Raw genomic sequence first — 16,787 nt, 5'->3', positions numbered from 1 at the left:
TCAAACATCCTGAGTCAATTAATGGTAATGTTAAAAGTATAATTAAAATGATTAAAATGAAAGATAAAGGAGAATGTCACTTTTACTTTAAGAATTTAACATTACCATTAATTACATAGCATTAGTAGGGCCCTAGGGTTGAATATTAAGTTTCTCCACTCATAAATTATTGTTTTCAAGCAAAATTAAGGGGTGAGGCCCACAAGCACCCTTTGTGGGGAAACATGTCCCCCACACTGGGAAACGTTTCCCGCTGCATCTCCCCATGACTCCCCAAAAGGGGGACGTTTCCCTAGATGTCACCCTATCCCAGGTGCATGGAAAACATGAGGTGCGTGCAGCGGAAAACATGCCCCCCCACCTAGGGGGAAATGTCCCTGGGGAACACACAGGTTAGATTTAGTTATTGTTTTGTGAAACAACAAATTAGTTTGCTGATATCTTATTATCTTTACCATACTCCGAAGGAAAGAAATGTTTCAAGACTTCTCAAAGATATTAAGCATGAAGGAGAATAATATTCCATGAGGGGGTGTTGGAAAATGTAATGAAAAACCATTTGGTGCATGATGCAATTTTGAAGAAGTACAAAGCAGAAATGTGCAGCTAAAAAATTGGCACTAGGATAACAATGTTATCTCAAGCGTAGATGAATTTCAGAGCTTTGAAAATTCTTGTGCTGTGAGATTTTGGCACAGGAGCTGACATGTCACAATTTGCTGATGTAGACGTGACTATTTGGTGACTTTTCACTGAGTACTGATTAGTTGGGCACTTACCAGATTTTGTGGAGAGCATGTGAAGACTTGGACAAATTTTATTATTCCTAAATCTATAAATGTAAGATGCCTAGCGGACATGTTCAAGATCAATGAACTAACGAGTGAATTATAGATAAATTGTAGATTGAAATTTATAGAGTAGGCTATACTCTATAGTGCCATGAACCATCTTTAGAGCCATAGGTAATATGCTGGCCTGTGAGCCAAGCAATTTATGAGTGGGCCATTGGAGTGAATTTCTTTGTGTGGGCCATAGAGCCATACAACATCCTTGAGAGCCCTTGTGGTACTTTGTATTCTATGTACATCCCCATACTATCTGCGATTCTGCAGTATTTTATTTCACAATAGCTACCTTTTTTAGAATATCTTTGTGCAACAATCTTGTGCAATTGATGCTTTGACTGTTAATTTGCTAAGTGACAAAACTTAATGCAGATATGTTAATTGACTTGTGCAAGACTATAAAGTTGTATGCAATGTGAATTTGTTTAGCATATTTTGATGTTGTCCTTAAAAGTGCTACATGCAATATTGTTGTGTATGAGTTTATCACATGACATATACCACCCTAGGTTGTTGCGATGCTATGGTGAATTACGAGTGAACTCTTACCTGAAGATTGTGCTGGCAGAAATCTGCAATGGTATCAGAGAAGGTTAGGGTGTGATTCCCCCATGAATGCTACACAGAAAGGAAAGGTTATCAGCTTATCTGCTCATGACATGTTTGTTGTTTATGATGTTGGAGTGGCTCTTTGCATGTGTTTGACCCTTGTGTTTATGAGGCAACAAATCGTCAATCTAAACATTGGTTTAAGTCATTTATAAGCAATTGATGCAATATTGATAGTCTTTATTGGGATTGACATGGTTCTTTCAACCTTTAGAAAGATGATCAAATGTTTCAACTTACAATATACTGGGAAGCAATGTTGCATTTACCTTCATTGAATTTTGAAAATCAAATAACACATTAGCAAAAAGTTCATGGTATAAAATTGACCTGTAAATTCTTTTCATGAATTTGTTTTAAGCAATAATGCCATCTCTTTGGTTCATGCAGGAGATGGTTTAACGGATAATGTGAAAGGCTTAACCAGCACAGAGGTATAATGCAGCTGTGGTCTTATTTTAATGCTTATTGCATGTAGGTGTTCTCAAAATGAATGGCTGTACTTGGATCATTTTGGTTGCCCCTTGTCTGGTGATGCAAGGCACACATTAAGTTGCTGTGTTCTACCACTTAATTTTAATGATATCACATTCCTACCCCAGAGATTTAAATGGCTCAAAGAAGGTAGCATTATCTAATAGAAAACACGATTATCTTGTAGTATTAAAAGGTTTGCAACTTTGTTTTAAGCTGTATTAGTTTTATTTATACTTTTGACATGTTTGTATTGCAAACTAAACTGAAGAAAGTGTTCCATCTAGTGCCAGGCAGTAAGAACAACCCAACATCCAAACTGCTAAATAAGGCATTCATATAAAAGCTTACATTGAAAGAGTTGATGACTCTAAAAGTACTTTTTGTGTATTCCTTGTAGCTTTTTTAGCTCCAAGACATTCTTGTGATGTTCATTATGGTACTCACATTATGCGATAGGTATTTATAGGTAAAGGCTCAAGGCAATATAGTCCACCACTGACATATCTCTCTCTCTCTCTATATATATATATATATATATATATATATATATACACACACTTGTCAGTGGCAGACTATATTGGCAGAAGCCTACACACACATACATATATAACAAGTAAATATTACATGATATGATGATACGCAATCAAGAATTTTGAAAGATATATAGAACACAAGTGACACATTTAACCTAATCAAAATGACTACATAATATTGTTATGTAATTTTATGGTTTTGGATGCCAAGTTGGGGTGAGCTGTATAAGGGCCCAACTTGGATCATTGGGCAATTCACATTGGCTTGTGGAAGAACCCACGGCCCCATAGGCATTGGATTTTTGGAAATCTCTTAGCTTCTTGAGGAGTGTCTAGGTACTCCTTGTCCAAGTAAGCTTCTCAAAGCTTTTGATTGCCAGGAACATCATGAGAGTGGTTCTTGGAATATTGGTGGGGCGTGCGGGTGGGAGTTCCTAGAATGCTCATGAGTCTTGATTGACACTCTTGGGCAATTAAAAGAATGGTTGCGAGGGAGCGCCTACCCCGAATCTGCTCTTGAAGCACACTCTGAGTGGGAGCAAACTGGGAGCACGCTCTCGGAATTCGCTCCTTGCGGGACCGAATTTCGGGAGCGCGCTCTCGCAAAAAAAATTCGCTCCCTGGCTTTCTTCACAAAGATGTTCCAAATGCAATTTTTTTTCAAAGAAACAAGAGTTTTTGAGTGGGGTAGCCTAATATTCAAGCCTATAGCCCTAGTATTGATATGCAATTCATGGTAATGTTAAATTCTTAAAGTAAAAGTGACATTGTCCTTTATCTTTCATTTTCATCCTTTTGCTTAAATTTTTAACATTACCATGAAATGACTTAGGATGTTTGAGAGTGGTTCCGATCTCATTCGATTTCATATGGAGAGTAGAATTTTAGATCTCACTGAAAATCCAATAGACTTATCAGTGTTTTCAAGATTTCCGGATTGGGGGGATTGCATTGTTTCCATTGGATTTTGTAATATACTAGGGTATGGAACTTGTATTTAATTAAGAGCACCAAGCCCTCTATGTACCTTGATGTTAGTGATAGTGGTTGTCGAACTCCTCTATCATGATTCATGACCCTACTAAAAATGTACCCATCATTCAAATGAAAATTCTAACTTGACATGCTACGTTTTTTCTATCTTATGTTAATGCTTAGAGGGTGTTATTAGTCACAAAGATACCAAGATAGACAATGATTTTGTTGATATGTCGGTATTTGTTGTAGCATGCTTTTTTGGATGCTAGAGGCCATAATGTATTTTCGGTTCACAGATGGATTGCACTCAATGCTATTTTGGTTATGTGCACCCTTACATGATATATAAATGAGAACTTGTAATTTGTGGACCTGTGGTTGATGAAGATTATAACTACTAGATGAATGATGTTATATGGTTTAATCCATGGTTTAATATTTTTTATCACTAATTCATCATTCTATATGCTTTTGTTGACATATATGCATTAAAATATATAAACATATATATTATATAAAATTCACTCCAAAGTCGCTCCCGACCCGGGAACTTTTGAAAATGTCGCTCCCCGCTCCTGCCTCCCACTTCCACTCTCGCTCCCAAGCAGCCATGATCAAAAGTTTTTTAGCTAGTTCCCCTGCTCCCAGAAATGGGGTAACCTTAAGAAAGGCCTCCCCTAATGTGGGGAGTGGCTCTTGTGCTTCATATATATTGACAAAGTGAGCTTCTTAAAGCTTTTGATTGCCAAGAACATCATGGGAGTGGTTCTTTAAAGAGTGGTGGGTAGGTGGGGTAGGGGGTGGTGGTGGTGCCCTTGATTGACATTCTTGGTCAATCAAAACTTTTTCAGCTAGTTCCCCTGCTCCCAGAAATGGGATAACCTTGAGAATGGCTTCCCTCAATCTTGGGAGTGGCACCTATGCTTCACACACACACACCTGCATGCATATATTTCTATCTATGTGTGTGCCTGCGCTCTGTGGATATAGTTACTGCCTATTCATCATGTTTGAATCAACAAATCAAACTCTTTCTTAACACTACTCCATGCTACAAATACATCATTGAAATTGATTTCTGCTAGTTTAGGTGAGGAAATTTTACTTTTACCAAGTTCAGAAGTGAAAATTATTAAACCAAAATATACTTATAGTCAATTCTCTTTAATTTAAGGTTGTGGGGTGGGGGAGGCGCGCTTACTTTCAGTTTCAAGGTGCCCCTTACATAAGAATCTTTTTAAGTACTTTCAAGGCATTTTCTTTGAAGGTCTACATACATTTTAAAGAGGTTTTGTTTGGATTTTTGTCCCAAATGATGCTGGTCAAAATAATCTTACTTCTGTAATGTTTATGAAGTCTCTTCAACTTCAGATGTAACCTCGTCAACACCATTACTACCTTGGTTAGTTCAGGACTTATGGTCAACCTGCTATCCTGGATAATAAGTGTTGCAGCATTTTTGCTATCGAGCCTTTCATTGATATTGTTTAATGTGATGCTATCCCTGATAATTTTTGTGTTTTGCTCCTTGACACACCATATTGTTAGTTTTTGCAGCATCAGATGGTGTTCTTGTTAAAATTTTCTCAACACAAGATGACTGTTGTCTTATGTTTCTTTATCAAATAACCTAGATCTTGAATTGCTTCAATAACAAAATTAAAATTCTGAGCATGTAGCAATCACATATATAGCTGAAAACAAAAACTAACTTTTCAAGTACACATGAAATTCTGTTCTTCAAATCAGCTTATTGTAAATCATCAAAAACTTACAAGGACACCTCAAAACTGAGATTTTCAGTTTTCTAGACACTCAAATTTGCTAGATCTGCTTGCTGTTCACTTAGATCTGCACTCAGATTTGCAAGATCTGCTTGCTGTTCACTTAGATCTGCAAGATCTATAGACATTTTATGACTCTCTCAACCAACATGGTCCATTCCCCTGCAATTACATTTAAGTACTTACGTTCAAGATAACAATAAGAAGAAGGTCTTTTCCATGTGATCATTTAGTACTACAACTTGGATACTTGTTGGAGTAAGCCTAGGAGGGGCTAAGTTCTAGGTAGTCACATCACAACAAGCCAAGGAGTCCATCACACATGCCGGTACTAGCTCACAGGACTTTTTCATTCGTCCTGACTCTTGCTAGACTTAGTCTTGACTGTTGCTCAAAGAGCTCACAAGACATTGCCTTGGATTTTGCACATGGCTCACTAGCCATCCACTAGTAGCTCCTTCATCCTGGCTCTTGTCAAAGTTCACAAGGCTTCTGCCTTCGCCTTGACTTTTGCAGTGACTCATAGGATTTATTGATTCTCCAAATCTTCCTTGGCTAGCCTCAGGGTGGCCATTTAAGGCCTCTCATTGGAGAATGACTTCCAATGCTGCTATTTTCAACACTCCCTCTCAACGAGGGAGGCATTCTCCGCAACTCCAAGCTTGCCTCTTAGGTGCGCAAACTGTTTTACTGGCAAGGGCTTGGTTAGGATATCTGCAACTTGCTCGTGTTGCTATGTACTGTAGCTTGACTGTTTTCCTTTGGACCATATCTCTTACATAATGAAACTTCAAGTCTATGTGGTTCGTTCTTTCATGGAACACTGGATTCTCAGCCAGTTTTATGCAGCTTTTGTTGACATTATGATGCATGTGTTGTACTTGATGGCAACCAACTCATAGAAGATCAACTCACTTATATATATCTAGATGAATCTACGGAAGAGATATCAGATGTGACAGAGTGCATGGGATGCCGGACAACTCAAAGGAATCAGATGACAGTTCTCAGGTTAGCTTTGCCATCAAGTCCAAAGGGGGAGATTGTTGGCATTATGAGACAAGTGTTGTCTTTGATGGGAAATCACACAAATGATAAATTGAAAGCAGCAAAGTTATTTTCAAGTTCACGCACTTTCATGCAGAGAAAAGTTTCTTTCATATGGTGAAAAGTTCACGCACTTTCATGCAGAGACAAGTTTCTTTCATATGGTGAAAAGTTCACACACTTTCATGCAGAGAAAAGTTTATTTCATGTAGAGAAAAGTTCACACACTTTCATGCAGAGAAAAGTTTCTTTCATGTAGAGAAAAGTTCACGCACTTTCATGCAGAGAAAAGTTCCTTTCATGAAGAGAAAAGTTCACGCGCTTTCATGGTTGGCACATGGTATTAGTCCGACAGTTTTTGATCTTATGGTTTTGGTCCGTGGTATTGCATCCAAAAGTGTTGATCCCAAGTATTGGGTCCATGGTATTGAATTGTTATGGTTTTTGGTCCGTGGTATTGTGAAAGGCCTAAGGCTATAAAAGAGGAAGGAGATCATTTGGCAAGGCATCTTCTGATTAATTGAATATCTGATAAAGTGCTAGATCTGGAATATGGTGATTGGGTTATGGTGCAGATCTAGATCTGAATAAAGAAGGAACCTGAGCTTTATAAGGCGGATCTACTGATGGGTCGAGATCTTCTTGGCGCATGATCAGATCTGTAGATCTGATAGTCTGGGGTATGCTTGAAGTCTGAAAAATCACCTATACCCACAGGTCCGCAGGTGCGACATGGTGCAGGTGCGGAGGTATGCAAGCCAGACACAGAGAAGGTGCGCAAGCAAGTTGAAGTTTCAGGTGCGGAAGGTACGCAGGTGAGCCGCAAGTGCAGGTGCGGAGGTACGCAGATGAACAGTGGGTGCAGGTGCGGAGATCCGCAGGATAAATGAAGTGGAAGTGCGGATACCCGCAAATGTCTATCAGTGAAGTTGCGGACCCTGCTTGAAATTTGTTTTAACTGCTTTTGTCTATTCTGCAGAGTTCTGGGTTCAGTGTTGGTGTCTGATCACTGTTACTGTTTGATCTGATCTGAGAAGTGATTGATTGATTATGTATTGATGGATGAAATCTATAATGGATCAGATTCATAATGACTTATCTCTATGAGATCTGATGAACTAGATCTGGTTGCTAACACACATATTATCCTTGTATATTTATTGATCTGGTGATTGGGTGATTCAGAAGATTGATTGATTATGTGCTTCAATGATATTTATGGGTCCAGTATGAAAATTGGATGAAACGTGGCCTTTCAGATTATGATGTTGTGCTTCAGTGTATCCAGTCTGAAAATTGATGAAACGTGGTACCTGGAGGAGAGAAGATTGTAGGGCGGCGCCTACGTACTAGTATCTTAGCTAGTACAAGAGCTAAGGGGGTGGTAGCTCCCTTCCAGTAGCAGTTGAAAACTTTGGAGCATTGTAGCAAGTAGCAGCCTGCGTACTAGTAAATGGATCGGCTAGTACAAGAACTATGGGGGTTGTAGCTCCCTTCCAGGAGAGACTGGAGAACGAGAGAGGGTTGTAGCTCTCTGCAGGTAGAAGCCTGCGTACTGGTATAAGACTGCACCAGTACAGAAATATTGTAAAAGGATTTTCTTATTAAGAAGAAGATTGAGATGACTTGCAGCAGGTGGTTTTCTCCCACATTGGGTTTCCACCTTATATCATGGTGTTCATGTGTGTGGCTTATGTGTGATGATTTGTTCTATTTTACTGCACCTGTTTATTGTTGATATGGTTGATAATGTTCTAATGCACTCATTGAAGATCAATTAACTGAATCATAAGTTTACTGGATATACACTAAATGCATTAACCATAGTTGTGGAAGCAGCGTATATGAATCTGGATATGGAAATGAAAAAGTTTTATTGATTTGATAATACTGATTCACCCCCCCCTCTCAGTATTATTTCCAACAATTGGTATCAGAGCAGGTCCTTTTGTAGAAGCTTGATCGCTTGAAGGAGATCCGTGGAACAATGGGAAAGAAGCTTAAGAAGAAAGCGCCTAAGCAGAAGAAGACATCTCAGAAGAACTATGACAGTGGGAGAATCGATTGGGGATTATGTGGAAGAAGCACTTCAGAATCATTTCAGAATGAAGATGAACTATCAGGTATGAATTTGTTATCCTCTGATGTTCCAGCTATCTATCCTTTTGGAAAAGATGAAAGTGATAGCGAAACAACTGAATTTGCGTTTATGGGTGAGCAAGAAAGATATCAAATAGAGGCAGAATTTAAAAGGCTTACAGACAAAATTATAGATCAACAAGATCTATTGAACAAAAGGGAATGTGTTTTCAAAGAAGAAGCTGCCAAACTAAAAGCTCAACTAGAGGAAGGAAACAAGGTAAGGAAGTTATTCAAGGACAAATATCAAAAGTTGCAGGATGAAGTAATATCACTAAGAGATGAAGTCAATGAAAGAAGCACAACCATCAAGAAACTCAGAGATAGATCCAGTTACTATGAAAGTCTTGAAGCCACGATCCGCTCGCTAAAAGAAGATCTTGAAGAATCAAAGAAGCAGAATAAAGAACTACTCCAAGCTCATGAAAATGAAGTTCTTGAACTAAGACGTCAGTTGGAAGAAGAAAGAAATGCTGAAGAAAACGTGAAGAAGCAGTATCTTGAAAAGGAAGAGCAACATCAAGTTGAGGTAAATATTCTAAAAGATAAATTAGAAGAAAAGGATAAACTGTTACGATTTCAAAATAGTACTAAAGTCTTGGATGATATTCTTAATAGTCAAAGGTCTCCTGCTATCAAAACTGGTCTTGGTTTTCATGAATCTATTGAAGGTGAATCTAGTAAGACAAGGGACTCGACTGCAAAATCTGAAATGCCCAATAAGGAGATGAAAGGTCAATCTCATCATCAACCAAGGAAAGAAATTCTTCAGAGAAAATCTTTTACTCCTATGAATAATGTTGAATGTTATGTATGTCATAATCTTGGACATGTTGCAGCCAGATGTAGAAGTTTCAAGACCATCATGCAGAAAGATCATCACATTCAAGGTACTTTAATGGATATTGCTTTGCTTGCAATATGTTTGGTCATAGAGCTGTTGATTGCTATAGAAGAAATATGAGACATATAAGATGTTACACATGTAACAAGCCTGGACATATAGCTAAGGAATGCAGGAACAAAGTATGGGCACCATATCAAACAGAGAAAACATCATCATCACACTTGAAGATGTGGAAGAAGAAAGAAGTACAGTCAGAAAGAGGCGGCACAGCACAACATACAGACATAACAGAATCAGAGGAAGCTGGAAGTGTAAAATTTCAATGTCCTAAATCTCATACGCAAGTTTCTTAAAGAGAAGTCACGTATATACGCGAGTTGGTTATGGCATAGTCGCGTATATGATTGTTTGAGGAAAGGCAGTAGGGACAGGTTCAGGAAAATGATCAGTTATGATTCGGTTTATTATTTGCGCTGTTTGATAATGGTTACAATTTGTTGATGATGTGTGGAAATGACTTGATGGTTAGAAGTGTTTTGTTTCTAACTTGATAATGATGATGACTTGATACTTCTTGCTGATATGCATGATCAGATCTGACAGTAAACAAGATGGCACAGGTTTAGGGGGATCATATGCTTTTAATGCATTGTTGGCATTATGGTTAATAGTCCTTGGTGATAATGCTTATATGGATAAATGATTCATCTTGCTATGATATGGTTATGAGTTGTTCAGATGATTCTTGGGGTTACATAGTTGATATTTAGATCAGATTTGTGGTTGATTCTCTAATGGTGCTTACATGGTGATCTTCATAAGGATAAGGAGAAGTACATAGCTTGAATTCACATCTTCTTTACTTGATGATGAGTCACTCATATGCTGTTGTCATCATATGCATAAAGATCATATATTACAGTTGTTCTTGGCACATATATGGATGAGGATTGTTGGCTGGATTCATGGATGATTATTCAAAGTTGCATTGTTGAAGACATGATGATGATGAGTTCTTACCTATATGATGATAGGTTGTTTCGTACATATGTTGATTGATGCAGATATTCCCAATTGATGATACTTGGTTCATGCAGATCTGGATGGCTATGGTGTTTCTCACATATGACAGAATGTGAATGATTCTGTATATATAGAATTTTGTTCAAAAGGATGAGTTGATACGGACATACCTTGATGATTCAGGCACTAATACAAGTTGCTGGTCTAGTTGCTGTTGACAGATGCTATGGAGCAGATCATACAGTGTCGTTGCTGATGTTTATCATGATCTTATTTAGGTGTTTGGTCTCTCTTATAAATGTCATGTATATCATTCGATGTAAAGGTCATATCAAAACTCATGATGTAATAGTGTGTCTCTATCTATTGTAGTCATTTGATGAGATCTCTTCAGGTCATGCAACGGCCTATGTTGGTTTCCCCACTATGCCTGGGATGAATGATGTTATTATCTTATGTTATCATATGTAAACTTTTGGTATATCACCATTGTGATGGGAGATAGATGTATGTATGAGTCTTTGGTGATAGGAAGGTCATTTATGATGTATAGAGTCATGTACTTCTTGTAGAACACCTTTTTGCAGACCTTGCTTAACAGTGAGGGGGAGCATGAACAAGCATATTTCAGCAGAGCAGAGATTTCAGCATGTTCTCAGAAAAAGGACAGATTGGTGGACCATGGCATATACAAAGGGGGAGCTCATTCAGAGATTTCAGCAGGTACTCAGGGGGAGTATGGACAGCAAAGGAAGAGAATATCTTGGTCCGCCCTTTGCCCTTGATGTCAAAGGGGGAGAGTGATTTGGTATTGTTGCCATCAAGTCCAAAGGGGGAGATTGTTGACATTATGATGCATGTGTTGTACTTGATGGCAACCAACTTGTAGAAGATCAACTCACTTATATATATCTAGATGAATCTACGGAAGAGATATCAGATGTGACAGAGTGCATGGGATGCCGGACAACTCAAAGGAATCAGATGACAGTTCTCAGGTTAGCTTTGCCATCAAGTCCAAAGGGGGAGATTGTTGGCATTATGAGACAAGTGTTGTCCTTGATGGCAAATCACACAAATGATAAATTATAGTGCAGCAAAGTTATTTTCAAGTTCATGCACTTTCATGCAGAGAAAAGTTTCTTTCATATGGTGAAAAGTTCACGCACTTTCATGCAGAGAAAAGTTTCTTTCATATAGTGAAAAGTTCACGCACTTTCATGCAGAGAAAAGTTTATTTCATGTAGAGAAAAATTCACACACTTTCATGCAGAGAAAAGTTTCTTTCATGTAGAGAAAAGTTCACGCACTTTCATGCAGAGAAAAGTTCCTTTCATGAAGAGAAAAGTTCACGCACTTTCATGGTTGTCTCATGGTATTAGTCCGACAGTTTTTGATCTTATGGTTTTGGTTCGTGGTATTGCATCCAAAAGTGTTGATCCCAAGTATTGGGTCCATGGTATTGAATTGTTATGGTTTTTGGTCTGTGGTATTGTGAAAGGCCTAAGGCTATAAAAGAGGAAGGAGATCATTTGGCAAGCCATCTTCTAATTAATTGAATATCTGATAAAGTGCTAGATCTGGAATACGGTGATTGGGTTATGGTGCAGATCTAGATCTGAATAAAGAAGGAACCTGAGCTTTATAAGGCGGATCCACTGATGGGTCAAGATCTTCTTGGCGCATGATTAGATCTGTAGATCTGATAGTCTGGGGTATGCTTGAAGTCTGAAAAATCACCTATACCCATAGGTCCGCAGGTGCGACATGGTGCAGGTGTGGAGGTATGCAAGCCAGACACAGAGAAGGTGCGGAGGTGCGCAAGCAAGTTGAAGTTTCAGGTGCGGAAGGTACGCAGGTGAGCCGCAAGTGCAGGTGCGGAGGTACGCAGATGAACAGTGGGTGCAGGTGCGGAGATCCGCAGGATAAATGAAGTGGAAGTGCGGATACCCGCAGATGTCTATCAGTGAAGTTGCGGACCCTGCTTGAAATTTGTTTTAACTGCTTTTGTCTATTCTGCAGAGTTCTGGGTTCAGTATTGGTGTCTGATTACTGTTACTGTTTGATCTGATCTGAGAAGTGATTGATTGATTATGTATTGATGGATGAAATCTATAATGGATCAGATTCATAATGACTTATCTCTATGAGATCTGATGAACTAGATCTGGTTGCTAACACACATATTATCCTTGTATATGTATTGATCTGGTGATTGGGTGATTCAGAAGATTGATTGATTATGTGCTTCAATGATATTTATGGGTCCAGTATGAAAATTGGATGAAACGTGGCCTTTCAGATTATGATGTTGTGCTTCAGTGTATCCAGTCTGAAAATTGATGAAACGTGGTACCTGGAGGAGAGAAGATTGTAGGCCGGCGCCTACGTACTAGTATCTTAGCTAGTACAAGAGCTAAGGGGGTGGTAGCTCCCTTCCAGTAGCAGTTGAAAACTTTGGAGCATTGTAGCAAGTAGCAGCCTGCGTACTAGTAAATGGATCGGCTAGTACAAGAACTATGGGGGTTGTAGCTCCCTTCCAGGAGAGACTGGAGAACGAGAGAGGGTTGTAGCTCTCTGCAGGTAGAAGCCTGCGTACTGGTATAAGACTGCACCAGTACAGAAATATTGTAAAAGGATTTTCTTATTAAGAAGAAGATTGAGATGACTTGCAGCAGGTGGTTTTCTCCCACATTGGGTTTCCACCTTATATCATGGTGTTCATGTGTGTGGCTTATGTGTGATGATCTGTTCTATTTTACTGCACCTGTTTACTATTGATATGGTTGATAATGTTCTAATGCACTCATTGAAGATCAATTAACTGAATCATAAGTTTACTGGATATACACTAAATGCATTAACCATAGTTATGGAAGCAGCGTATATGAATCTGGATATGGAAATGAAAAAGTTTTATTGATTTAATAATACTGATTCACCCCCCCTCTCAGTATTATTTCCAACAGCTTTGATTGTCACAAAAGAGGACTGTAGTCTCCAACCGAGTTTTGTACAACCCAGCAACTTCGTGAGCCACACCGCTTCCCTGCATGCATCACTTGCTGCAATATATTCAACATCTGTTGTATTATGGACAATGGACCCCTATTTTCTGATGGACCAGGAAATCATGGCTTATCCAAGACTAAAACAGTAACCTGTTTTGCTCTTCCTGTCTACTAGACTTCCAGACCAGTCCAAATCTGCATAACCATGCAAAGAAATACCACCATTGGGAGAGTAATTTAGACCGTGGGTAATGGTCCCTTTCAGATACCTCAGAATACGCTTCACAACAACCCAATATCTTTGCCTAGGCTCGGCCATAAACTGACTTAGCGCACTCACTGAATAACATATATCAGGCTGAGTACGAGTTACATATAACAAGGAGCCGATTAGGTGCCTGTACATAGTGGGGTCCACTAAATCTGATCATGTGTCTGAATCTTGTAGTTTCTTGAGGTTGGTGATCATTGGCGTGGCCATTGACTTACATTCAAGCCTCCCAAACCTCTTTAGGATGTACACAATATATTTTCCTTGAGCCAGAAAGATACCATCTTTGTTCTGCCAGACTTCCAACCCAAGGAAGATACCATCTTTGTTCTGCCAGACTTCCAACCCAAGGAAGTAATGCATAAGGCCAAGATATTTCATTTCAAATTTTTCTGTGAGTTCCTTTTTACACCACTCAATTAAGTGGTCTTCTCCTGTTGGAAAGAGATCATCAACATATAGCACTACAAATAGAGGTTGATTCTTGATCATCCTGAGATACAAGTTAGAGTCAACATCACTGCTTTGAAAGCCCAAATCTTTAAGAAAATTGTCCATGATTTCATACCATACCCGAGGACTCTGTTTAAGGCTGTACAAAGCCTTCCTTAGCTTGCATACATGTGAGTCTTTGCTATGCAAAATAAAGCCTTCTGGTTGTTCAACATAAACTTCCTGCTCTACATTTCCATTTAGAAAAGTAGTTTTGACATCCATTTGATGTAACTTCCAACCAAATATAGAGGCTAAAGAAATGACTGTACGAATAGAAGTATACCTTTCCACTGAGTCATAATTAATGCCTTCCTTTTGGGTGAAACCATAGGCAACAAACCTTGCCTTAAACTTTTCAATGCTACCATCTGTAGCATGTTTAATCTTGTATATCCTTTTAGATGAAACAATTGATTTATCAGTAGGTCTTGGAACAATATCCCATTCTTCATTATAGATTTATATTCTTCGAGCATTGCATCTTTCCAAACTTGTAATTTATTTGCTTCTTAAAAAGTAGAAGGTTCAAATTCACTTAAGATGCTGAAGTGTGCTACATAACCACCATACTTGTGAGGTCTTTTGCTTTCCCTGAATGTGCCTTTGGGAGCAGCTATCTTTTCTGCTTCTTGTAGAATTTCCCTGGCCCAAGATGGTTTTCTTTTAACTGGAGCTTCTTCAAGTGATTTTTCTAGGACTTCAGCAGGCTCAAGAGACAAGTCATGATCCATGGGATCATCTTGGTTTCTCTCCCTCTGACTCCCTGAACCTGAACTTTCAGCAGAAGGAGAGGTAGGCTCATTTTCAGTTTCAAGCTGAAGTTCTTTTGACTTTCTAAAGGCTGCTTCTTCATGGAAGGTGACATCCCGACTCACCTCAATTTTTCTTTGACCAGGTATATAAACTCTGTAGGCTTTGGATGACTCACTATATCCCACAAATATGCCTTTTATCCCAAAGGGTTCTAGTTTGGACCTCTTGTCCTTGGGAACATGAATGTAAACTGGGCAACCAAAGACTCTAAAGTGGCTTACATCAGGCTTGATTCCAGTGAAGGCTTCCTCAGGTGTTTTATCCTTGAGAATGGAATGAGGGCTACGGTTTTGAATGTAAACAACTGTCCTGGTAGCTTCGGCCCAAAGAGAGATAGGAAGGTCTTGGTCAAACATCATTGCTTTGGAGGCTTCAACAAGGGTTCTATTTTTCCTCTCAGCTACTCCATTTTGCTGAGGATTATAAGGGGCAGTCAATTGTTTTCTTATGCCATGTTCTTTACAGAAATCCACAAAAGGATGGTATTCATACTCCCCCCCATTATCAGACCTAAGAGTTTTAATCTTCTTATCAGTTTGATTTTCCACTAGGGCTTTAAATTCTTTGAATTTCTCAAAGGTCTCATTCTTGTTTTTCATGAAATACACCCAACATTTTTTGGAGAAGTCATCAATAAAAGATACATAGTACAAATAGCCACTCAAAGAAGGACAAGTCATAGGACCACATATATTTGAATGAATTAATCTTCTATCGTTGCTGTTGCTGACAATGTTTTAAACAAGAGCTTGAATGGGATAACAAGTGAGCTTGTAAAGTCCACCTTCGCAAATTCCAATTGCTTCAGCTTCTTGGATGCCTTTGTTGGTTTGGGTTACCATTGGATGTGTTCTAGCCACGAAATTTGGTGGAGAGGTTGGGGCACATGAGATCTCCAATACCCAGAAAGAGTTTGGGCAGATTCTAAACAGATAAGGAGATATTAAAATAATTAATATTTTTAATGGAGTCCCTAAGTCTAAACTTAGGGAAAATAAAATATTAATGTGTATTAATATGAATCTGTGTTAGAATGGTCTAAAAGACATGGATCAAACTAGATCTAATCTTAGCCGTTGATTAGGGACTTAATCTTGGCCGTTGAGATGTCAACAAGAAAAATATAAGAGGAGGCTTGAGGGTCACTTGGAGAACACACCAGAGTGATCAGTGATTCTATTCTCTAGAGCGGGGTTTGCTAAGAGAGATAGAATCAGTGATCGAGAGAGCAACTGAGGGGCATTGAGTACAGAGAAACAGAGAAGGCATAGATTGTGCCGGGAAAGTAGCGCAGGAGCCAAGGAGAGCGACGTAGAGCCAACAAGGGCTCACGCAGGGCCATGCAGAGGTAGCCAAGTGCTGCGCAGAGCACTAGAGAGGCCAGCGTGTTTGACGCAGAGGCCCAGAAAGTTGACACAAGGCCAGCGTGAGACTGAGAGGGGCTGACGCAGGGGTTGCAGAGCAGTTTTGTGCTAAGGAGCTGCCGGAAGGATTTTCCGGGGTTTCAGCCAGGAGATTTCTCTCGAACTGTGAAGTATAGCTGCTAAGGAAATTCTCTGTTGAGTAGGCCAGTTTCGGCACCCAGATTGTACTCTGATATTGCTTAATAAGAAGACCCTAAGATAGCTGCACCGGTTTTTCGCATTGGGTTTTTCCGGGGACATTGGTCCAAAATAATGGTGTCATGTGGTGTGTTTGTTCTTGTTTCTTTTAGTTGCTAATGTGTAATATGTTGAGCATGCACTGGTGTTTATTTTCAGTATTTACTTTGTAAATAACTTGTTAAAGAAAAATAACAAGTAGGTAGGAATAAATTAGAAAAAGTGCATGAAGGGTTTCTAAACTAAGTAAACTTAGAAACTTCAACATGGTATCAGAGCGTGATTGTAGATCACAGGAGGACTAAAAGACA

General features: G+C 39.0%; 1 protein-coding gene across 1 annotated transcript in view; it reads left to right on the top strand.

Moving 5' to 3' along the window:
• Positions 1–16,787, top strand: part of MAPR4 (membrane-associated progesterone binding protein 4) — a 270,659-nt gene that overhangs the window by 88,799 nt on the left and 165,073 nt on the right. The window contains exon 5 of the mRNA XM_089416574.1: positions 1,848–1,891. Within this exon, the coding sequence (XP_089272700.1) occupies positions 1,848–1,891 (44 nt within the window). The remainder of the gene's footprint in view (positions 1–1,847; positions 1,892–16,787) is intronic.

The sequence above is a fragment of the Pinus tabuliformis genome, chromosome 3_2 (genome assembly GCF_031772625.1).
Source record: "Pinus tabuliformis cultivar Carrire ecotype Pingquan chromosome 3_2, CPIR1, whole genome shotgun sequence".
Classification (NCBI taxonomy): Eukaryota; Viridiplantae; Streptophyta; class Pinopsida; order Pinales; family Pinaceae; genus Pinus; species Pinus tabuliformis.
The sequence above is the reverse complement of the archived record's forward strand: the minus strand, read 5'-3'. Positions and strand labels throughout refer to the sequence as shown.